Genomic DNA, 25,334 nt, shown 5'->3' with positions numbered 1-25,334 from the left:
TGCAGCAGTAGCTCTCGTGAGCTCAATACACTTCAATGCGTTTGTCATATATTTATCAAAAACGGAGCCTAAACGTATAATTTAAATCACAAAAAAAGCTTAAAGTGCCATTATCGAATCGAGCCCTGGGTCAATCTCTATGCTATACATTAACTTCTGCAGCTTCAGTGTTCTTATTTTTTCCCGAACGACTCTCAAGGACAGAGTTCTTTCTTACATCCACATCTGTTACCTGTATCTCCACTTATAAGTCGCATGAAATCTAAAGTAAAGAGGTGAAAATGAAGCAAAGTATGGTTTACATTTTGCACTACCGTGTCATTTGCAAGTAACATCCTCGTTTTAAGTGTGAACTGAAAAAAATAAATGCTATTTTCAGCCACAATTATCTGTATTATGCTTCCACGCCTGCTTCTGCGAATTGTCAGACAAAGACTCAACTTGCAAGTTCATAGCAGCCAGGAAGTTATCCCCAAGTGGATATTTGCCATTGTATCAGTGAAGAACAGCTTGGTTTCACCTCTCACAAGTTTCCCCTCTGAGACAACGAGTACATCCTGTAAAGGCTGACTGATATGCACACACACACACACACACACACACACACACACACTGTGCTACAATATGTGCTGTAACTTGTGCGGTGATGCTCAGACAGACTATGTTCATCCATATTCTAATTAAAACAAAGTAAACCGGGACATTTCCAAAGTTAGTCAAATAGGGCAGGCTGTTTACTACCCTGGTCTTTCATGTTGTAATGAAGGAGACGAGACAGGACGCATATGAAGACAGAGAGAGCGCAGTGATTGGAGCGAAGAAAAAAATAAATAAAGAGCACCAGAGAGAGAAAGAGCGGAGGACGGACCACAGATGAGAGAGATATCGGGGCTAGAGATGGACTGAGTACAGACGGAGTGAGACGAGCCAGAGCAGCCAAATGAATAAACTTAGCAGCAGTTAAAGGATGAAAGGCAACAGAGAGAGAAGGAAGAAAACAACTACAGTACATAACAGCAGAGAGAAAGGGAGTACAGGAAGAAGAAGCAAAAAAAAAAGAAAACAGAGAGATGCAGAGGAAAACGGAGAGTCAGACAGAGAAGGTGAAAGAGATGTAGAAACGAGGATATTGATTGGTTAAAAATGCATGAGGTGTCTGGTAGGCAGCGCCCCATTGCTAATGCCCTGTGACCAGACAGTCTGAAGCACAAGCATCATCTCCCTGAATAACTGCACATGTTTTTATAACATGCTGTCAGTCGGTGAGTCAGTCGGGCACTTGGAAACACAGCGAGTAATGCATGGTGTTACTTAGTTAGTTAGTCAGGAGATAAATTATTCATACCATATCATATTTCATGTGAAAAATGAGTCTGCTCCCCGTTGTTTTAAAGCCTACTTTGTATTTCTCTCAGCTTTGCTATTAATGTCACTGTTACCCAGTTTTATTGGCTTTTGTCGATCTGTCTCTGTCTCTCTCTCTTATATGACTTTAAGGCTTTTACTTTCCTGTCAAGTGTTTTATAACGTAGTTTAAGCAAGATTAAGAGTCTACAGCCATGCTAGCTGCTGACATTAATTGGCGGAAGAATGATTATTTGTTATAATTAAATTATTGCTTTTCTTGCGTTTATTTTATGAAACCATGCCCGGTATATGTAACTGTTTTATAAAAGCAATCAGCAACTGAAGGCTGTGATTAATGGGGTTTATTAATTGCTTAAGTCTAACATAATAAAAATATCAGAAAATGACATAATAATGTTAAATGACCTGATAGTTATTTCCTCTGGATAATAGTCAGTCAGTCAGATTGCATGTCATATTAATCCCTGAGCTCTAATTGTTCTTCCTGACACTGTGACTTTAATTTCCACTTCCTCCCTGCTCTCTGCTGTCTTTCCATCTGTCTGGCCTGCCTTTGCCAATTCTGTGTTTGCAAGTGTGTCTGTGTGTCTGTGTGTGTGTGTGTGTGTGTGTGTGTGTGTGTTTACTGTATACTCTCCAGTACATTTCCAGGTCTGTGAACTTGCATCAAGACAGCGTGGTTTGGCGAGCAGCGACCAGCGAGTGCCAATGTGACAGAGAGAACCGCATGACCGGCAGATCAGAGTCAAGATGAGAGCAATATCACTTCCTAACCGAGCCACAAAGCCAACATTACTGCAGACGGCACACGGGCCACTCAGGTACGTGTTGGATACATCCACCTGGCCTGCATTCCCATCAGTCTGTTTCCTGTGAAGAGTTGTTCACAGCCAAATAATATGTTTGTTAAAGCTGGCTTTGAAAACAAAATGAAGCGCCAACACAAAATTAAAATGGGCTTTTTGGATTTGGGTGGCCAGAAATGTCAAAATGTGTGAATGAAATCTTGGAAAACAGTTTCTTTAAAGTCTGATGTAATAGAAATACATTTGTTAGAATAAAACTTTCAAATGGCAGACATTTTTCGCTCAAAGCGGCAGCAGTGTCCTGCCCAAGGACACCAAGAAATGTGGACACGCAGAGACAAACCACTAGAATAAAATGGTAAAAATGTGACAGATTCAGATGCAACTTTTGCATTGTGGGCAGTCATTTTATGTTCTATTCTATTGTATTCTAAAAAATTCGGAGTAACATTTTTTGACGGGTGTAAAAAAGCCTGCAGGCCCGTTGGATTTAGCCGATTTCGTGTTAATACACACATCAACTCCACCGGCTGACATAATTATCTGAAATTTTCTTGCTAGCACACGCAGACTACAAACAGCGTGTGTGTGTGTGTGTGTGTGTGTGTATGTGTGTGTGTGTGTGAGTGTCTTATCCCATCAGTAGTATAGCTGTGGGCTGGTTTACATTTGCATAATGAAGTCAATAACACTGGCCTCCTGGGAGGGAGAATGGTGACATTATTACTAATTTAATAAGAAGAATTGAGTGTGTGTGTGTGTGTGTGTGTGTGTGTGTGTGTGTGTGTGTGTGTGTGTGTGTGTGTGTGTGTGTGTTTGTGTGTGTGTGTGTGTGTGTGTGTGTGTGTTTGGGGAGGGAGTGAAACAAAGATGGCGCCGGACAGCGTGTGGTAGAGAGAGGTAGAGATAGAGCAGAGCGGGAGGTGAAAAGGAAGGAGGATGGAAAGAAAGGGATTTCAGGAGCAGGAGAGACGGGAGGGAGGAAGTGAAAGTAGAACAGGATAGGTTGAGGGAAAGAAAGAGGAGATAGAGATAGAAAAGACCAGGAGGTGAGAGTGGAAGGAAGACAGAAAGTTAGAGAAGCAGAGCGGGCGAGGTACAAGGGGAGAGAAAGCAGGGAGACGAAACACAAGGGCAGGTGAAGGAGTCATTAATGAAGAAGCAGAGAGTCTTACGGAGAGACAGAGATGTATGGTTGATGTGTGACTGTTTTGTTCTTCACCTCTGTTTTAATCACAGACTCGGTGCCCTCGCCGTCCTCTGGTAGCTGCAGCCCTGGGGCAGCATCGCTAACACAGAGCATGAGTCTGGACCCAAAAAAACATGTCTGGTTGAAAGCCACGCAGAATTTGTATTCATTTATTGAAATTGAAAGTGTTCAGATTTTTACTTATAAAGGAATACTTCACCAACAAAGTGACCTGTTGTATAACAATTATTCACCCCGTGGTACCTTGAATTCTTGATAAAAGAATTTCTTGCCTCCACGGTGAACAAAAAAATAAAAATAAATGAGATGAATTTAAGTAAATACTGGCCACAAACAACTCATGTCGTATGCTCACACATGCATCTTATCTAAAACCTCGTGTAGCGCGCCTCCGAAAGCGTGACACTATTTAAATCTGATTATATACATTTTCAGAGAACTTGTCCCTTGTCTCGCCTTAATACTTGAAAAAACCGTAGTTACATTCCACCACCGTTTACAGCTCACTCTAATTGTGTACACTATCACATATTATCACATATTAACGAACATTCTCACCACAGCATGAAGGATTTACCGTATTTATTCCCTTCTCCTGTTGCTGTGAAAATGACACCTGTAGATGCACACCCCTGTGTTTAATACCTCTTCTGTCAGGTTGGGTGTAGAGCTGTACGTTAAGGGTGTTAACGAACTTCATGAGGCAATAACAACATTAGAGGTGTAACATCTCCCACCCTGACAGCTGCAACGAAAACTTTTCTCACTGGTTGTTGTCTCTCATCACTCAACATGAGCGTCACAGAAGATACAACCAGCTCGTTAATTTACTCTTTAGATCAAATTTCACTTAACGGAAACTACAAATGCTTTCTTCCTGCACATTTTTATCTCCGGCATAAGTCCAAATATCGTTTCGTATTCACAATAATTTTTTTTATGGCCCGTCAAGCGGATCATTACATCGAGTTTTCAGTCTTGCTGCTGGAATCCAAGAATATCTGCACTTATCTAATCACTTGAATAAATAGAACATAAAGCAACAAATTTCGAACTAGTCGGCGTGATGACGTTCTCATTTAGCCGCATGTCGAGAGGGGTATTTACTGACGTATTTTACATCGTAGAACAAAACCTTAAAATCTCTTCACCTTGTGTTCAGCACAGACCTTATATCAAACATTTGATCAAAAACCCGTCCAAAACACCTCTTTGAGAGACTTTGAGACGAGGGCACCAGAAGTGCAAAAATACCAATTTGCAGATGTTCGGTCTCATTCCTGCAGCCCTCTATTAAGATCTAAATGTGGGTCCACCATTCCAGTTCTTCATCCTTCTCCTCTTTGAGTTGTTGATGGTGAAACCAGTTGTACCAATTCTGTTATATTATTAAGAGTATCATATACTTTACAGATATGGGGTTGTTTTTGTCAATGGGACGGTCAAAAGAAAATATCAATAATGCTCGGGAGGGCCTTGTTTTTGCATGTGTGTGTGTGTGTGTGTGTGTGTGTGTGTGTGTGTGTGTGTGTGTGTGTGTGTGTGTTGTGTCCTCCAACCCTCAGCCCCCTTCTCTGCGCCCTAAATATAAAGCGGTCCAGTCCACCAGCTGCTGTCTGTATCTCTAATTATAGCCTCTGCAGCGCAGGCTCCCAGGGCAGGACTGGGGGTCAGGTTTCTCCTTCCCACTGCGCACCCCCCCCCCCCCCCCCCCCTCCCCCCCCCCCTATTTAAACTGGGCCTCAAAAACAGGTTCTGACAGGACTTAAGAACTCGCATGGGGCTCAACTAGTTCTTAATTAACTTATTTACTCTTCACTGTGACCTCTGTTTGACAACGCAGGGTACTTCAGAGGAAATATGTGTCCACTGGATGAAGTGCAAGAAGAAGAAGTTTAAAGATCTTCATTTTTCAAGTTGTTGCCGAGGGCACAAAGTGAGGGCATTTGGGGGTTTCTGTCACGTTAAAACTACTAGTGCTGTTGCTGTAAATACTGTCAAATCATGCCATGACATTTAATAAATGAACCAAAATCAATGCTAGCACTTGCGTACAGGTGTGGGAGACTTTATTTTATTTTTTACAGTGGGCAGGTCAGTCGGTGAGGTCAGGAACAGAGTAATGGGCCTCTCAGAGGAGGACAACTGATGTAGCATCAGCTGTTAGCTGCCTCCATCATTATAACATGATTAATAAGCTCTGTGTTTCCAAGACACACAGCACAGGAGACTTTTAGACCTTTTTCTCTTCATTTCATTCTGTTCTCTCCATCCCTTGATCTTTTGCTCTCATACATCCAGTTTTCTTCCGCTCCACCGTCTCTGCCCTCTCTTCCTCCCTCTCTTCCTCCCTCCCTTCACTTCCACTATCTCTCTATTTTGGACTCTCGGAGGGGGCAGGGTGACTCTCAGTAGGTCACTTCTCCCTGCCCGTCTCTCTCTCTCTCTGTCTCACTCTCTCTGTCTCACTCTCTCCAGCAGCTAAACCAGCTAGAAACCCAATCATCCGAAACTTTCACCAAAGAATTTCCTGGAGAAATCTTCAAGAAGAACTTTGATTATCAACAAGAACAATACAAATTCCAAAGAGCTGTTTGCTGGATTTCCTTACGTTTTCTCCCGTGGGGAAGGTCTCAGTGTATTTTTAGACCCTGCTGTGATCCAGCTTTACCACAATTGCCGTGTGCGCTTTGTACGTCGCCTCCGTCGTCTTCTTCCTCACAATCAGCCGGGGCCAAAGAGGATTTAACGAAGGAGTTGCACGCGCGTTTCCATGGTGACGGTGCATTTCCCAAAGCCTTTGAAGGACTGAAGGTTATCACTGAACATCCGGCAAACTCAAAGCCCAAGGTACTGTAAAAATCCATGTCGCTCCGGCTGAACTTTATAATAATGATCTGACACTGACGGCGCTGAATGCTGGCGGTCTGCACACAATTATTCCTTCTTATTGCCATTTATAATATCTATTAAAAGTAAGCTGCTACACTCCCGAACTTTAAAAAGTGGACAACTGCAACTAATGACCATTGGTGTTATAATCTGTGAGCTACAATATGAGCTATTTGCTCCTGCTATTATTAACTTAAGTCACGTTCATTTATCTTCGTATTGTGTTTTTTATAACTTTGTAAAGAGAAATAAACTTTAAAATCACATTGTTTCCTTCACGACAAAAAGACTCGCTGTAGCCTGTTGCTCTGTTGCCACTTGAAGATATAATATAGTACATTTGTTGCATTAAATATATGACGAACATGCCAAAAATGTACACAGGAGATTAACAAAACATGATTAAATGACCAGTTAATAAGGTTGTTAACTCTGCACACTGTCAATACAAAATGTATTGAAAAAGTAACATTTTGCTCACAGACTTTTGACTGGAACTCACAATTCACTCTTCATTCTCCTCAAACCTGTTACGCCAGTGAAATGAAGCAAAGTGTACAGTACTCCTTCCTCCTTAACATTGATTAGGGCCTCAGTGTGGATGTGATTTTAAAGGCTTAGAGTTTAGATTTAGATCCAATGAGAAAATAAATGTCTTGTTTCCCCCTTATGTCTTCTTGGGATCCCTCAGATGTGTCTGGGGATCCCTTGGGGGTCCCGACCTCGAGGTTGGTAACAACCGCATTTAAAAATAATCTCTTTGATGTGATCTTCTAATGATCAACTTACCTTTTTCTTTCTCTCTTTTTTTCTCCTCTAACAGTGCCGTAACGTAATTGCACAAGTATAATCCAGAGGAATGTAAATCCCTGCTTTCAATATTTGTGCACGTAAACTGCATTAAAAACAATAAAATGGTCTTTTTTATTTTTTTAGAAATGAATTCCTTTATCATCTTATTCTTATTCTGTAACGTAGTATGCTTCTAGTTGATGTAGGCTAATACTGTACTCTAGAAATAAAGAAGTATTTCTATCCTTACACCAATTTAACACTGCAAAATACTGCATTACGTAAATGTTCATTTAGCTGTGACTGTTGCATTTTGATACAGTTTGTTGTTTAGTCCAGCGGTTCAACCTGGGGGTCTGGCCCCTCTACAGGGTCGCAAGATAAATCTAAAGGGTCATGACATGATTAATGGGAAAGGAAAGAAGTAAAAGCAAAGTTCTGCTACACACATTTATATTAACTTTTTCTAATCTTTGATTTTTTTGGAATATCAAATCATTTTTCCTCCTTTTTTTTGGCTGAAAACTCGACAACTTATAGACATCCGAAACCTGACAATGTGTCGTAGTCTTTATGTTTTTAATGTGAAATATGAATCTGACAAGTAACCACAGTGGGTAACTCTTCATAGGCAGTACCACGCTTATTTGTCATTAAGTTACTCATATCAAGGCGATGCATTCACTTACTCACACTCTCCACGCCGCCTTTTGTCGCCTTTCATTTGCCCTCAAACACCGGTTAGTCGCCTCCACCCACATCGTTCTAATTCTGTGCATTCCTCTGGTGTGGAGGAGGCGGCAGCAGCAGTTGGTGTCCTTGTGTGTGAAGATCAGCTCAGCACTCTGTGGTGACAACAGGTGGGCTGGGTCATCAGGACACACACATACAAGGAGAAATGTTTGCTTGACTGTGACTCAGAAACTACAACACATGGGCTACGTAAGAGAACTGTTCTGTGATTAGCTTTTCCTCTTCTCAATGGATCAATGTGTTTGGCCTGAACGGCCGGCCTTACAAGATCAATGGTCAGCTTTTATATCACTCACGGACCGGCACTCTTAGCTCGGCTTCTGAAATGACACACACACGCCGGCTGTTGTTCACCAGATCAATGGTTAGCTTTCTTGAATCACACACACACACACACACACACACACACACACAATTGAACATTTGAGTGTGCGTGGGCAGAATTATGTTACATTGATTTTGTGGATTGTTATCTGAATGCAGCAACAGAAAGGTCAGCCGAGCAGAGACCAGCTGCTGAATCAAAACACATCGCATCATACAACCATCTTGGATCACATTGTACAGTAGATAGATGGATGGATGGATAGATAGATAGATATATGCTACCTGCTTTTTGGAATACAGGTATGGTCTTCAGGGAGGGAAGATAAAGAGAATTGCATTGTGGTGAATGTAGGATTCAGGATTCTTTTTGAAGATTGAAAGGAATAAATGTTTCGATATTTCGACCCTTGCTGCATTCATTTTGATCATTCTTGCTCCTTCTCTCACATGTTCTTAACTTTAAGAAAGTACAATACTAAATTGCTGGAATAACTCTTTTCCAATTCAGCATTAATGTCACCTGATAAAGAATAGAGTGATTACTGAATGGAGTCAGGACTAATGTAGCAGTGAAGTACAGAATAATCCATTCCTGAATATCCGCTACTGTAAATCATTGAACATCATTGGCCAAAATGATCAATATCAACTCTAAACTCCATCTGATAATCTCAATTCATCACCTGATCTTGTTGCGGGGCTCTTTGTAGAAATCCTGTTTTAAGAGTTAATTGTTTTAGTTTATATTTAAGTGCTCTGTAAATAGAGTTGTCTTTGAACAAATTACCATAAACTAATTCACACACAGAAAGTCTGGTCCCAGGGCATATCATTTAGCTGCCAAAGCGGGAACTTTGAGGTATACGTGTACAGGAGGCGGGTTGTTGGTTCATGGAGGGTCTACTAGGGGCCCGACATCGATGTTTTGCCCTAGGGACCCCTAACGGGTTAATCTGGCCATGCCAAAGTGCTCCGGCTTTTTGTACCGAGCTCTATACATGTTGCTTTATTCACTGTTTAATAGTCTTGTGCAGTCGAGCACGCTGTCTGGGTTTGAGTGCACTGGCTACATTTCAGGCAACGATACGGCCAATTTACTCAAGGGGAAGAATGCATATTGAGAACAAGCCTGAATTGAGCCTTGAGGTACATATATTATATAATGAGGAGCGAGGGAGACATTGTCACAAATCTACACTCAGCTTCTATTAAATAACAGTGAAGATGAGAACCATTAGAGTCCAGACCTCCAAACCACCACCTAATTCTGTCAACGAGATTGTCATAACGATCGGTGTTAAATGCCTCAGCTGGACCAGCATGGCATGCAGGACTCATGCGGATCTGCACCCTTCAGGGCCTCATTAATACTCTTGAGAAGGGCATATTTCTTCCCCTATTTTAATTCAAATCTCCACAACGGTGTAGCTATCACTTTATATTTGCAGATAAGCTGTGTGAGAGCCAGGCAGGGAAACAGAAAGGAAAAATACATCATCTCAGTTCATCGCATCACGCCGCATAATGAACACAAACAACCTAACGCGGGCACGTAATCATGTCATGGCGCGCGGCCCCGCTGCCATACAATGATGAAAACTTTCTTTACAGAAGTAATTAGTCAGGTGGATCAGATTTTTCAAAGTGTGATGGAATTTAATCTCCTCAACACCTCCGGTATAGTCTCGATCTTTCTCTCTCCTCCTCATAACTCTCATCCTCACACAAAGAAAAACATCCGTGTGAATAAACAGCTGCTGTGTGCGTTGTACATACTGTAGCTATTACTCATATCATGCACGGATTAAAGTTACACTAATGTGGTTTAGTGGTGAATTTGTGGTGGGAAGGTATCAATACCATCATGGGCTACAATCCTGTGTTTGATACCAAAGGATTCAAGGGGAAGTTGACTTTCCACCCCCACATTACTCCCAAGGTTTCTGTACTTTATTTTGAAATTTAGCAACAGGTGTTTTTTTTATGCTAATAGTCTTTCAACGTGTCCTCATCGAACATACATCTACCACCAAAGCCAGACAGCTTGCTGCTGCACGTCTATTTGTAATCCGAATCTTCTAAATCAGATGCTAATTGCATTGTCCTCTAATTACTATCGATGTTTGTACTGACATTTTTAGAGGTGAGATCAGCAATTTTAGAGAACATCAAAAATGACTGTCTCAGCAAAAAAAAAAAAAAGGTTACACAGCGGGATATATATGGGACAACAGGGACAAGAAACTCATCAAAGCTAAAAGGGCATATTGTGAAAAGCTTATTTCAAGTGTACACACTCCCAAAACTTCAAAGGTTCTTCAAAATTCAGAGTATTATAGCAGCAAACAACCATTTTCAGTGTAAAGATAAAGTGGATTAATGTCTATCTGAGCAGAGCATCAAGTCGCTCTCCCTCTGTGTGTGTTGTAATCAGAGCTTGTGCCCACTCTCCGGTTCTCCCACGTTAAGGAAGTGTAATACTAAATTGCAACTTTAAAGACGTTTATAACAGCAAGCTTACAACATAATTCCATTCTCATTACTCTAATTTGCTTAAATTAACTTTAAACTGTGTTAGCTAATTAGCTCATACTTTTTTGTGTATGTTATCCCACTCCATTAGCAGACCACAGACTTTTTCTTTTGGTCATGGTTTCATTTTGTTTCCAGGCATTTTTAATTGTTTTAATTTAAATTGAGCCACCTACACTTTTCTTTTTCTGACATTTGTTTACTTCTCGAGGTCCATGCCTCACCTCAATCAATCCTCTCTGCCTCAACCAGCTAAGCAGGGCGGGTCTTGTTAAGAAAAGCAGCGGGATACATGATTCTCTTCCTTGCTCTCTTCATCTTGTTCTTTTCTTTTTGTCATCATGTCCTACATGTTTCAAACCCCTCTGTCTCTTTCTGTCCTCAGCCCTTTTCAACAATGAGCAGTCAAAACAACGGCGGGGGTGCGGACCGTCCGGCTCGGACCAATCAGAAGACGTTTTTGGACGATGTCATTTTGACCTTTAATTCACCGATGGCCTGGCTGCTGGTTGTGGCTCTGGTCATCACATGGTTTGGAGTCGCCATCGTTCTCTTTGATCTACTTGACAATAAAACCCTGACAGGTAACATTTATACCTTAATCTTTTAATAGATTGTTTGCATTATAAGTAAAACCATCCGTTCTACCTTTCACCAATGATTATAATTCCATCATAATGTGATTATAATGTGCGTGTAATGACACTTTCCTTCAACTCATTTATCCCCATTTTTCACGTATAATTTGAACATCCATTATCTCATCAGCATTTTTCAACAAACCTCTCGGGCATTTTTGAAGCAGACTTCAAAAGTGGACGTGCTCTCAAGAAGGTCATCATTTTCAACGGCCGTGTGTTGAGTCGGAGGACACGCACTTCTGTGCTGCTTTAACACTGTTTGTGTTTAAAGTAACACATGGCGTTGAGTGTTTCGCTCCACTCGGCAGATGTTTTGAAAATGTGTGTCGTCTGTGAGGAGTGCATTTTCTCACACTCGCATTAGACTCTAACATCAATGAGCCCATCAGTTGACAGTTCATGTACCAGTGTAGTAATACAGCTGTGTACATACTGCGGTCCATCCACTCCTTCTCATTTTCACTTAAATGTCATACACTGGTAGAGTGGATTGAAAGGGAACTTCCTGTTGCTTCCATACATTGCCTGCCAGAGCAGCTTTATTCCCTCAAATATCCATAATCCTATCATCTACAGCTCAGAACTTGATAATTCCAGTGATCATCTTTCGTTTTCTGTGCTCAAACCTTAATTGCTTCATTGTCATTAGAGAAAATTAATTTCCTTTCGAACGCACCAGTGCAGCAGTCAAGATCTCCTTTAAACATCTTCAGTTCAGCCTAAGACCGCTTATTCACTGGCACCCTTGATCAGGCTTACAAGGCTCCGCACACCTGTTAATTTACATCTTGAGATAATGAGAAATGTCTGATTGTAGCAGAACAGGAGGAATCAACAGAGAACAACCGCGCCGCACTCTTCAGCACGTCGCTTTGTTTCGGTAAACACAGAATCTGGGTTGTTAACTACCCCAGAAATCAAAACACTGGACAACAAAATGTCATGTTGAAGTCATTATACTCTTGTTATAATTTACTTTACAGTTTAGGTAATGCTGAACACTGAGGTCATTCTCATAGCTGTCTGCTAAACGTGAAGGTACGGTAAGCCAGAAGTCGGCTAGCTTAGCTTAGCATGATGACTGGAAACGGGAGGAAACATCTAGCCTAGCTTTGTATGAAGGTAGCAAAATCTGCCTAATGCGCTTTAAGTTACATGTCATGTCTCATTGTTTCATTCATACACAAAACAAAGTGTGAAAAAGTAAATTTGGTCTACAGGAAAGCATTCAACATGTATGGAGATTTAAGTTTTCAATATGAAATTCATATTTATTTTACTTTAAGTCTTTTAGTATGCACTGTAGTGATCTGAATAGACCTGACCCACAAAAGGTCAAACTGCCTGCGATCTTACAACCACACAACAGGAAATCAATCCCTTTGATTTTCTACTCACATCTGCTCCTTATCACTCCCACCACTACCACACATCGCCATGTTGTTGGACTATCCAGCGTAAGGATAGTCCTGCCTCGCACATCCAACACACTCATCTTTAACTCCTCTCCTCACTCTCCTCCCTCCTTCACCCCCCCCCCCCCCCCCCCACAACCACCTCTTCTCCATCCTCATGCTGTCAATCACCTGCCATCCCATCCAAAGAGTACACATCATACTGTGACGACCCCGTGTGTTTATCTTCTGGTAAAAACAACAACGACAACAGCAAAACCACTAACAGTTTGACTGCACTGCTTGCTTGTACTAGAGTGCTGCCTGCGACCGATTGGAGACTATCAAGATGTACATGATTCCTTTCCACCGACAAGTGTTTCCCACCAGCTGTCAACTGGCTAACGTATTGTCCCTTTACTCATCAGTTGTAGATGCATTTTGTCTCTCATAAACGTCAATGAGACATCGCTGAATAGGATCCTAATCGACTTTCTATTGGCATTGTTTTCATGCTTAGCGACACGAAAAAAAGCAAAATTTGTGTATTTCTAGATTTCAATTTCCCGACTATTTCACAAACTGCCGTGAGGCGGTTGGTATTCTCAGTCCCTGTCTTTAGGTGTATGACAATTCAAATTGTGTGCCTGTGTGACTTTGCATGTAGCCTATATCTGTGTTTCCTCTGGACCTGCCAACAGTCATCAATGACTAAGAAGCCTCGTGATACACAGGCTTAAAATAGACTTAGGTGTTGTGTTACGACTATTGTGTCTAATGATGACATTAAATCTGTAGGCCTGTTGGGATTTTCAATTAAATCATATGTGCAATTTTGCAGATTTATTTTCTTGCAACAGCCGACATTGGAAAACATGAAAATCCAAGAAAACCTAAACAGAGAATGAGATTTCATACATTTCATTCAGAGACATCAATAGAAATGACGGATCTTTTCTCTAAATCAAGGAAATGTTTCTGCAGGTTAGTGAGAAAATACAGCAGAAATGCAAAGCGTCCCTGCAGGTATAGAAGTCAACTTCCGTTTTCTGAGGTAAATATTTGCAAGTTGACAATGACAAAATGCTGGGCTGCATTTTTAATCACAGAGCTTTTCTCCCCATCATGACATTTCAATAAAGGCCAGCGTGTGTAAATGAAACAGCAAGGAGACATTCTCGGACAATAAAGAAGAAATGCAATCCTCCCTGTCGTGAAAGAGCAGCGATAAAGCGGTGGATGTGTGTGTGTGTGTGTGTGTGTGTGTGTGTGTGTGTGTGTGTGTGTGTGTGTAGAGAGAGAGAAAGAAAGAATAGACAAAATAGCAGCAGAAAATTATAGAAATGGGGAGACAGGAACACACACTTAGACATACTATATATCAAAATACAGTACAGCACAGAGAGAGAACGCTGCAGCACAGTTTGATCAGTCATCTTATCAAACCCCTGTTCTTTCTTTATCTGACAGCGAGGCATGAGGCAACTTCTTAATATATGTGATTACTCTTGAAAAGGGAACTTACTTAGATTGAGACGGTTGCAAATGTTACAACCATCTAGCGTTTATTAGTTCAGATCAGACATCGCTGACGAGGGTGTTGCACTGCAAAACCTTATGGTGTCCACAAAGCACTCTCCTATGTCAGTGTGACAGAAACAAAGACAGAAAGAAAGGAGAATGCAATGGAGGAAAGAAGGAAGTATAAATAAAAACAAACAAACAAAGCTCTGAATCATTTAGCTTTTCTTATCCAGCTCAGATGCATCTCTTCCAGCTACTTTATTCTCTTCTCTTCTGAGAGGTTTTTTCAGAGTCCTCTGGGTCTTTTTTTATTTATTTTATCTACAATTTGTATTTTTAATCTCTTTTCTTTGTGCTTTATCATTTTGATGTGGTGGCTAAACTTCACAAAACCAAAGGTAGAGAGAAGCAGGCAGAAGAAAAGAGTCCCAGAATGAGAACATGAAAGTAAGACAGAAAATAGATTCGTACAAAAGAAGAGAGAATAACGGAGGCATGGAGTGAGTTAGAGAGAGAAACAAAGAAAGAGAGGGTAGAAAGGTGTATGGAGGAGAGACTGAATGAATAAGTAAAGGCAATAAAAGGACGGGAGAGTTAGCGGGGGGGATGCTAGCCTTCTATTCCTGGTGCCTCTGTGTGGAGTGCCAATCAAAGAAATGTCAGTGCATTAATCAGCTGTTTATGAGGATGCATTATACGACTCCTCCACACTTGGCAACAAACAGGCACAAAGCTTCTTCCACCTGGGAGAGGGAATATTAGAAAGATCAATTAATGAGAGCTGCTGCTGGGACAAAGCAGTGGTGAATAAAGCAACCCTGTCTCCTACAAAATTACGTTCCGATACAACTAAAGTGCTCATTTACATTTCAAGGGAAACGTATTTTCCTCCCAGATAACCATCACAGTTGGTTCACAAAACAAAACAAAAAACACAAAACTGCTTCGGTAGGTTTAGGCAACGAAACTACTTGGTTAGATTTTTAAGAAAAACATCATGGTTCGGCTTAAAATGACTACGAATCTGACGCAAAACTACGACTTAGTTGTGTTCAGGCAACATAAGTACCTGGTTCACATGAGACAGGAACAGCGGTCTCCTGGGTGAGAGTCCTGTGTTTTTTAACCTTTCCACAAACCACAATTTTTTCCCTAAGTTTAAAATTTGTGATACAGCGAAAGCAAACGTTATCCAAGATAAGTTTCCCGCAAAAGGTAATTCACAATGCAGTTTAAATAAAGTGTCATTAGTCGCGTTTCCATTCACATATTTTTACAGTATCACATTTAGAAAGCTGTAAGGAAAAGGCTGAATTTGCTCAGCCTCATTACTGATCTATCAACCATAAATGATCTATCAACCATAAATGATCTATCAACCATAAATGATCTATCAACCATAAATGATCTATCAACCATAAATGAGGGCATTTGTCCTTTACAAAGATTGCCTTGTTAGCGATTTGTTTTGTTGCAATTGATGACTCCTGGAGTGGAAACCAAAAGTTAGCGTGTGACTACTTTCTTTGGTAGTATACTATATTTGGGCAGACAGAGTCAACAGTGGAAATACTGATAAAAGTGTGTCGGGAATGTTGAAACGCTGCTTAAAACTTGGTTGAGTTGTAGTCGTTTCTTGCTGTGTTCTCAGCCAGCATGTCGTGAAAGTCCGAACATCTTCCGTAAGATGAAAAGTGTGTTTTGTGTGATGTTTTTTTTGATTTGATCATGTTTGCCATTAAAGCAGCAAAACAATATCTCTAGAGCTGTATGTGGCTGTGAATGGTGCGATGGCGGCTGTTGGTGGATTTATGTGTCTTTTTCTCTCTGTGCTTCTTTTTCTTTCCGCTCTTCTCATTCTGTGCCTCCTCGTTTCCTCCGTCCTTCTAACTTTGACCCGGAAATCGATCTTTTGAAAGATGTCTCAGTCACTAAAATGCATCAAGAGGCGAGAGGAAGCTTGTCGGGGAAGCTATAGGGCGGCAGGTGTATCTTTGCCGAAGTCTTTTCGGCACTTGTGACGTCTAAAAGAGGCGTGACACACATCTGGAATATACAAACGTTGTAAATTGAATTAAAAGTATATGTATAAGTTGTCATTTTGACATACACGAAATAAAGCTGTACTATAACAACACAATGAACAGAAGCTACTCCTGTGCAACACGTCATAATTGACATTGCTTTAAAATGCACAGACGTCCAATTTTGTTAATGCCTCGACTTCTCTCTCCTTGTGTGTCTTCCTTGCCTCCTCCGCTCGCATCTTTAGGAGGGAGGGTGTACCGCGCAAGGACAGGAGGTGAGGAAAGGAATTGAGGATGCACAAACTGAGAAATGAGGAGAGCGATTGTTCTCTCTTCAACCTCTATACTCTTCACCTCCCGTCATGCTGTCTCTGTTAACGCTGTGTCTGTCCCCCTCAGGTCTCCCTCCTCCCTCTGCCATCGCTAAGAGAGGTTTGAAGGCAAGAGGCAAGCAGAGAGCCGCCATACATATCACATTCACTCCTTAGCACTGAAGTTAAATACATGATATCAATCAATATTTCTCTCACTGCGACCTGCTGTGACCAAACTGTAGAGTATGAACACCTACACAGGCATTTAATATAGTATACATATTAAATACTGCAGTAAAACTGTACATTTTTCTGTTAAATTGTGTCGTGTGTGAAGTGATTTCAACATGGTCGTTTTTTAGACTGTAGTTTGTTGGTAAGCATCGCTGATATTTTTGCTCAAGTTTAATTTTACCCTAATATCCTACTGTACTCTGATTTACATTTATTTATTTTATTCTATTCTCTTTATTCTATTTAGCTGCTCTTCGTCCAATAAAATCAAGCCCCGCTGGGGTCCCTGCTGATGTCACATCTCAGGAGAGCACTGATTGGTTGGAGATGATATGGACTTTTGCAGCCAGTTTGGTAGCTCCCGATGCTGAGGAGGAGGAAGGTATTCACCAGCTAACTGAACCCCTCACATGTAAGAAAACATCACCTCATGCTGAGTAACCATTTACTGACGAAGATAACGATGATATCATGACTGACATCTTATTCAGGACCTGGCATTTACATGCACTGAATCATGAATGAAACATTTTAACATTCTGGTAATAGAATGACTATTAATCAGCATGGAAATGTAATGAAAAGCAAACTATATGCTCAGTGTGATAATCCACGCTGTGCAGATAATAGCAATGGTGGATCTGTCGGAATGTAGTCACTCACTGACTAACAGATTTGTAATGAATATGACGCCCTTTTAACCCGCTAAATTGTGGAAATAAATCAGGCATAAAATAAACTTCCCGTCGTCTTCTTTGTTCAATTATCAGAACCAACAGCCCATTTCAAATACCGCTAATTAACTGTAGTGAAAGCTTGATCTGGAGCACTTTTTATTTACCAATACTTCTGTCACAGTTGGAACTGGGACTGGTGCCAAATGCAGACATTAGGACGCAGCAGATGAATCCAGTGATTTATTGTAAATAGCTTACAGGCAGTGAGTCCAAGTGGTAAACAGGGAGCAGGCAAACCGAACACAGCCTTGAAACTATGACGAAAATGGAACAAATGAAGTAAAAGTGTTGACGAATCCGGCAAACCGCTATGTGGTTTCCATTTGATACCAAGTAATACAGGGAACAGCATCGCCAATACCAATACTTTTTACAATTATAAGCGGCTTAGGCTTGTATGTACTTTCTTATTGCTTCCACTGTTAATTACTTAATCGCATGCATGTTAAAACACAAGACACTTTTTATTTATTTCTTATGATTGTAAATTGAATGTGCAAAGATGAAAATTACAATTCTTGGGATTTAACAAAGTACAAATATATATATTTAAGTTATTTTTGTGCAACTAAAAGCAGTCAACCAACATTCACAGCTGTGAAATAGATCCAAACATGCTCCTCTTCCATTCAGACATCATGTGTCAGTGGGAGTAACTAGTCGGATGTGGTTTGAATGCACACAACAGGACAACAGCATGAAGCAAAGAGTACAATGAATAGTTATAATCTTCAACTGGGTGTAGAAGAGAGAAACTAATCTCTTTTGTGTATCGATCCTCTTGATGCTAGAATCGATCTTTAAACAAGACGCACTGTAGTATCGATATTTTTGGGATTGATCCTCCGTCCTCTACCAACTAGCTGCCAGGTTGTTTTTATGTTCATACGGCTCATGAACAGGTATGTTGATGGATGTGGGAGTATGGATGGATGGATGGATGAGGGGGAAATGAGGGAAAGTCCATCTGGTGGACGAATGGAAAATGGTTTGATTTGAGTAACCACAAATGTGTCTTGAGAGGTGAGACAGTGGGACAACTTCAATGACGCTTAAAGATGCTCTCATTCAGATTGAGGGGCAGAAATACATTTTAGTCTGAGTTATTGTATAATAAACATAAGGAGCAGTTAATTTTCAAAGGAAGAGGTTCAAGGCCAAAACAACAGCAGGAAGACAGATGAAAAAATAATGATGTTGTGCAGGGAGCTTAATATTCATTTGTATGGTAATTTCAGCCAAGAAACTTCAGTTTGGGGTTTGATATTTATACCTGCAATAACTGCGATTGATGAAGTATATATTGGGACCGATGAACACCTCATTTTCTCCTCTGGCCTTCAGCTTTCCACTCTGAGGAGCTCTGAACAGGAGGAGCGTGGAGGGAGGACACGAATGGACAAGTATGAAGAGCCGGAGAGAGGAAGAAGGGATCTGACTGAAGTGGAGGAGAGGATGTAAAGAAACAGAGGGAGGAGGAGGATGTACAGTTTATCGTTTCTGTCCGTTGTTAACTGGAATTTTAAGATTAAAAACTGAAAATTAAGAAACCATGAAATAGTGTAATAAAAACGCCATTATGGTCTCAACCACATCTGTATTCGGCACATTGTTTTCTGGATTTGCTCTTTAAAAAGTGCTCATCTTTTAAAACGGTGTGATAATAGACACATCACAATGATTCTCTGAGTTCTTCATAACTTTTTACAAGCTGCATCTCGTAAAATGTTGTGAAAGATCATCAGATGAAAAATGTCAAAACTGTAATTAAACAAGTAAAGGCTTGTTATCATGACAATAAAAAAGAAAGACAAATCTTTATATGTGTCTTTTATTTGTCACCTATCGGTTGATAAAAAATATTTAAGTTTAATTTATTTCAGTCTTTTCTATATTTTTTAGGGGCTCATTGTATTTGTATAATCCTTTGTTTTCCTCACACATTTAATTCTATATGTATTCTCCCCATGCTCTTATTTTACATTGTTCTGACCTCATTTTGGATTTGTCAATTGTTGCTATATTTTTGTCTGCATCTATGACGCACTAATAATTTAACACACAATCTTGAGGAGGGCCTTTTCCATGAGGACCGTTTTTGTGATAGAAATACAGCACACACGGTTAAGCAACGTGGCGTCCTTTCACTTCCTCTCCAGTCTTTATATCCGTCTGCGTAGGAGGTGGTCTGAATTGGAGATGACCAGCGACGAAACATTCCCCCGGGGTCGACACCAGGTAAGTGATGAGGTACAGTAAGAGCAAAACGAACGGTTGTGCCAGGAGGAAGCAGTCGTGGAAGAGATAAGGATCAACTCGCCTGCAGGGGCATCAGGCTGGTGACTCCAATACCGAGCTTGAACGTTCGAAGCAGATGATGGTGGGCGACAGAGAGAGAACACACAACGGCAAATTCATAACTCTTCTTGAAATAAAGAGGGCAGCGTGACCCGCAGTTAAAAGAAAACAGGACTGAATAAAGGAGGTGAGAACATAAGAAAAATGGGCTGTAAGCCTAAGCATGAGATCACCGAGATATAGGAATACCTTATATGCTGTAACCTCATACAATCTACTATGAAATACTATGAAGAGAGTGGGGAAGTACTGCGTCACAAGAAAACAGCTTGTAAAAGTACAGATGTGCAGTAGTATCATAATAAAGTAACAATATTCGCCATGCAGTGTAATACATCATTGGATCATTATACTTGATGCATTGGCATGTAAGTAGCACTGCTCTACTTTACTACTTCGGGTAGTTTGTTCCTTAACAATGCATCATACTTTATAGACTGTTCATATGTTTAAATGAATTAAATGTAAATATAAATACATTCACGTTCAATTGAAACATAATGAAATGAAATCATAATTAAATCATAACTTCATTACAGCTCGAATAGATTGTAACGAACATAACAGGCTAGCTGAAAAAGACTGTACAGGGAGTTGATTCTGTAAATTGCATTACATTATCCATCATCATCTATTTTAATAGAAGCGAATCAGAAACATCATCCTCAGAACAAGGCTATTTCTTTGTATTCCCTGATACAGCCTGATAACAAGACTGAAAACCTCTTCAGGAACATACAGCTCAGATTTGAAGATTAAATCACTGAACACAAGAAATCCTTCTCGGTGAAGATGTTCATGAAAAAGAGTCTTCGATTTGTCAAAGCAAACACAGCATCCACGCCGACGGCAAACGAGCGACACTTTCATCCCGGTAATGGTTTGTTTGGGGGCTGAGCAGCATCCAGGCGATGATTTAGCACAAAATTATAGGTAAAATGATTCACTATTTTCAATTAAACTGTTGTAGTTTGATTGTACAAACAAAATGAAACAAAGGGATGTGGCATGGGGACAGGGACTCCCATGTTTATATGCTAACAAAGCCACTGCTAGCAGCTGGTTAGCTTAGCCTAGTAACTTCCTGGAGTATCGTAGCCTTTTTAATTCAATTACATTTAGTTTTATGTATGAGTTATCTCGGCTCAGGTTTCAGATAGAGCAGGTCTAAATGGTACTCTTTATAATATTTACAGAGACCTAACAATTCCCAGCATGAGAAAGCACCTTGGCAACAGCGGCAAGAAAAAACTCCTTTGGATTCTGGAAAAGACGGCTGCAGCTCTTCTCTGCAGAGCGTTCCTACTATTACTCATCTCAAATAAGTTTAACCTTCAAAAAAAAGTTCAAATCATATTTCAAAGGAAAAGGTGCACACATGTGTATCATGTATCATGATTTCTCAAAGCGTCTGCTAGAAATGTTTTGTTTTTTTCACCATTGTGTCTTTGTCCGTTTGCTGAAATGTGATTGCTGATGACAAAGAAAACCGCTGTGTCAGCTTTCAAATGTTGCCCGCAGTAGAATCTCTCCCTTTGTGATTACGGAGACACGAGGTTCGGCATCCGTTGTTGTGGTTGTCATTACTGGTATCAAAATGTAAATGGTATTCAATTTCATCAACGAGATAATGTGATGGGATAAGGGCGGTTAATCTTTGAATAATTGACAGAAAATACTGGCACCCACACACACACACACACACACACCTGCCTTTAGATTCCCGGCAGTAAAAGCAATGAATAATGGATCTTAGTTTTTTCTGGCCTGAGGGAGAAGCTTTTAAACATAATTTGTTGCTTTAATTTATTTACACAACCTGGCAACCCTGGCCCCTCAGGCTACAGTGGGGGCATTACACAGCACTGAACCACCCAGGTAGGGGTATGGCACACATGTGCACACACACACACACACACACACACACACACACACACACACACACACACACACACACACACACACTCATGAAAAAGTGCGTGTGACTCACACATCTTCACCAGGTATGACACATAATCTTGTACGTCTTTTATGCAAATTCCATCTCTGAGACAATCTGTCGGTTTCACACATTCACAAAGAAACACGTTAGTGCAAAACATTTGATGATGGTGCAGAGATAACACATCCCTCTGCTAGCGCCCCGTCGAAACCATCTATCTCCAAGAAGTATTTCAGAACTTCATTTTCACTTTTTCGAAAACTTTTCACAATATTTATTCAACAGATAGTTGAGTATTGAGTCGTTCCTTTTCGAGTCAAGGGAAGTAGTTACGTGCTGCTGAGTATCAGAGGTGTATACATTCACACGTTTTTACAGAGGAACACTAGAAAGCATCCTGGAAACATTACAAGTCGGGATGGTTTGTGCGTGGTCCAGGAAAAGGAGGGCTCCACAGCAGACGATTAACACCGGCCAGAACATCACCCATCTACTGAGCATCAGTGATATCAGTGAGGTGAGGTGCCTGCGCAGATCCCAAAGGATATTAAAAGACAAGAGTCACCCAAACAACAGCCTGTTCACCCTGCTGCTGTCTGGCAAGCGATACAGATGTGTCCGCTGTCGTACCATCAGAATACAGAGCAGCTTCTTTCCTCAGGATTTATGACACTCAACTCATCCTCCGTACTCTGCGTAAAGGGACTTGCATTCGGTTGTCCAACGGCAGGTGCTATTGTGTTTTTTCTTACTGCAAGTGTTAGTTTGGATTATATGTAGTTTGACAAAATCTAAAAAAGTGTTTTATATTAACTGTATAAAACTGGATGACATTTGTTAATACCTGCTATAAAATGCCGTCAGGGAAAAGTATGCATGACAAGATTACACTCGACAGGGGAAGAGCAAAGAACAAGTTACAAAACTCTGAAGGAAGCTGCACTAATGATCCAGCATACTTCCTCCTCCTCTTCTTCTTCTTCTGGGTTGCCAGATTTAGTTCTTAACCCGTCGCCCGTGCTGACAAGATTAGACAGCAGCAGCTGTGGAGGGCTGGTTGGGATGCCAGGTCCAAACTGTCGCTACAGCAGTGTAACATATGTTCAGTTTCTTTTTTATGTTTAGAAAAAGTATGTGTGTGTGTGTGTGTGTGTGTGTGTGTGTGTGTGTGTGTGCGTGCGTGCGTCTGCGTGTATCAAGACTTGTCGCGCTCTATGATGTGTTATTCAGGATTTTTCATCCTTGCATGGGCAGAAAATAACTATTTAACATCCAGGACATCGTGAAACCCCACAAGTTATGTTTTGATTTCAGACAGCAGCCTTTTTAATATCTTCCGTCCGGAAATCCAAAACAGATTTCGGGATCAGCAGTGCCACCAACCTTTGATTACACTCACCCCATGATGAGTTTAATGTTGCCAAAAGTCCAGAGTGTGTTTACAGCACCCGCCTGTGATCCCGCTGAGTAATGATCATAATCACAATAAGCTGTTTCCTGTACATGCCTCATCAGATCCCCAACATTAATAATTCTTGAAACCGTATCAGGAATAAAACACTAAGCACAAAAGCCAACATTTGGCCGGATAATGAATTTTCAGGAGCCTACTGGCCGGTGTTACAGTAGCACGCAGCAGTTTGACATATTGGGAAATGTGTTTATTTACTTCATTGCAGAGAGTTAGATGAGAAAACCACCAGATACCACCCTCAGTATGCTTCTATAGAACATGAGATAACAGCTGGTAAGCTTAGCTGTCCGGCCTCTTGATCAAAGGTAACACACTTTACCTACCAGCACCTCTAAAGCTCACTGATAAACATATTGAATGGCTTTTCTTTAATCCCTGTGAAATTGACACTTTGTGGTTTTATTGGAGTTGCTGCTGGACTACTTTTAGGTTAAAGTTCCTGCGCCAGGCCAAGAAATAGTCCGTCGTAAATGTGTTGTTTTGACATACTGTATAACCAGCATTCTTGTAGGTAGTTGTAATTTTCCTGCCAACAATCCTTGTGCTATATCCATAGTTTAGGGATCCATTTTAATCTTCTCAGCTGAATTTAGTGTCGAGGTTCAATCTTTTTAAAAGCACAACATGCAGCACAGCACGGTACTCTCTACTTTCCAGACATGGAATAATAAGACAGGTACCGTCAAACTATTTAGCATTATACTCACAAACAAATTCAATCCAGCTCCCCACACAACTCCATGTAGTGTTTGTCGGTGAAATGAGAAGGATGTTAAATTTCCTCGTGAGGTTTGTCAACTTGAGAGCGCTTTTTCTGTCACCGCGGCTGCAAAAGGTAATCTGTTTCTCCATGCTGCTGTCGTGATCAAAGGGATCACACTCCCATGACTATCACACACAACAACTCACACAGGCACATGGATACACGTGTGTGCATGCGCCGACACACACACACCCAGAGGCATACACATATCAAACACACATGGACTTTTAGCACAAACACCGCGACTTACATTCACACGCACACAAAGCAAATCTCACTACCGCTTGATGTTGTGTGTTTTCTTTAAGGAGCTTGGCTCATGCTGGGAAAATGGCAGTGTGGGAATGGACACACACACACACACACACACACAATCACACACCAGTCAAGAACACACATTCGAGCACACTCTCACGCACCAATACTCAAAGCAGCTGCAGAGCAGAATCCAGCAAGAGAGTGAATGATCAGTCGAAGCTCCCACGCCATCTGAAACTGCATTCAGTGAGAAATTGTTTCATTTTCTTACATGTGTTTGCAACCATCCCACATCCAATACAGTACAAATAGACATGTAGGGGCAGCCACATGAAGACTTGTAAATCTGATGCTGCTTTTAATTTTCCTTTACTTGAAATAAATGAAGACGTGGCTCCAGTATGTTTTCAAAATCTGCACGGCTGACAGCTTGAAATATTCAGTATTTCCATAAATGCAGTGAGGACTTCATTCACCAGAGAGGCGTTTCAATGATCTGAAGTCGGCAGCTGAGCCGCAGAACATATGAGACGAATACAGAAGGTGGTTGTATGTTGCCGGTTGGTTCATGGATGTTTTCTACCGGCAACCAGGCCGATTGTTGTTCCAAAGATGTGCCACAGTAAATCGACACCATCCACTGTATCAAACCCCCCCCCCCCCCCCCCCCCCCCCCCCCTCGCAAGGGACTCTACCCAACCCTCCTTTCATGCTTTAGTCATCCCGCCTAGGCTGCTGCAACATCCCTCCTGGCTCGACTCCCAAAGCACTCTTTAGCCCTTACATCCAGAATTCTCCCTCACCCCGACACACACACACACACACACACACGTACACACATACACACACACACACACACACACACACACACACACACACACACACGTCCCACAGTCCCTGCACTGGGCTGTTTGCTTCGAATACAAAACTCTTCTGCTCAAACCTCCAGGCCGCAGTCTAGTCGCGCACGTCGGCCTGTGATCTGCAT

The 25,334-nt window shown here is 41.1% G+C and overlaps 1 protein-coding gene across 3 annotated transcripts; it reads left to right on the top strand.

The window, feature by feature from the left end:
- Nucleotides 1-1,920: 1,920 nt before the first annotated feature.
- LOC142942216 (triadin-like) lies at nt 1,921-19,370 on the top strand. Of its 3 annotated transcripts, none has more exons than XR_012951573.1 (6): nt 1,921-2,189; nt 11,066-11,264; nt 16,512-16,541; nt 16,666-16,706; nt 17,062-17,226; nt 18,896-19,370. XR_012951573.1 is itself a non-coding variant. In XM_076084451.1 (6 exons), exons 2-6 carry the CDS (start codon nt 11,078-11,080, stop codon nt 18,916-18,918), a joined length of 453 nt encoding a protein of 150 aa, XP_075940566.1. In that variant the 5' UTR covers nt 1,922-2,189; nt 11,066-11,077; the 3' UTR covers nt 18,919-19,370. The 3 variants fall into 3 exon arrangements, 2 of the variants coding, with proteins under 2 accessions (XP_075940566.1, XP_075940567.1); XM_076084451.1 differs by having other exon boundaries at nt 1,922-2,189; nt 16,666-16,713; XM_076084452.1 differs by lacking the exon at nt 16,512-16,541 and having other exon boundaries at nt 1,922-2,189; nt 16,666-16,713.
- The last annotated feature ends 5,964 nt before the right edge of the window (nt 19,371-25,334 follow it).

The sequence above is a fragment of the Anarhichas minor genome, unplaced genomic scaffold, assembly GCF_050575085.1.
Source record: "Anarhichas minor isolate MPS153535 unplaced genomic scaffold, ASM5057508v1 ptg000136l, whole genome shotgun sequence".
Classification (NCBI taxonomy): Eukaryota; Metazoa; Chordata; class Actinopteri; order Perciformes; family Anarhichadidae; genus Anarhichas; species Anarhichas minor.
The sequence above is the reverse complement of the archived record's forward strand: the minus strand, read 5'-3'. Positions and strand labels throughout refer to the sequence as shown.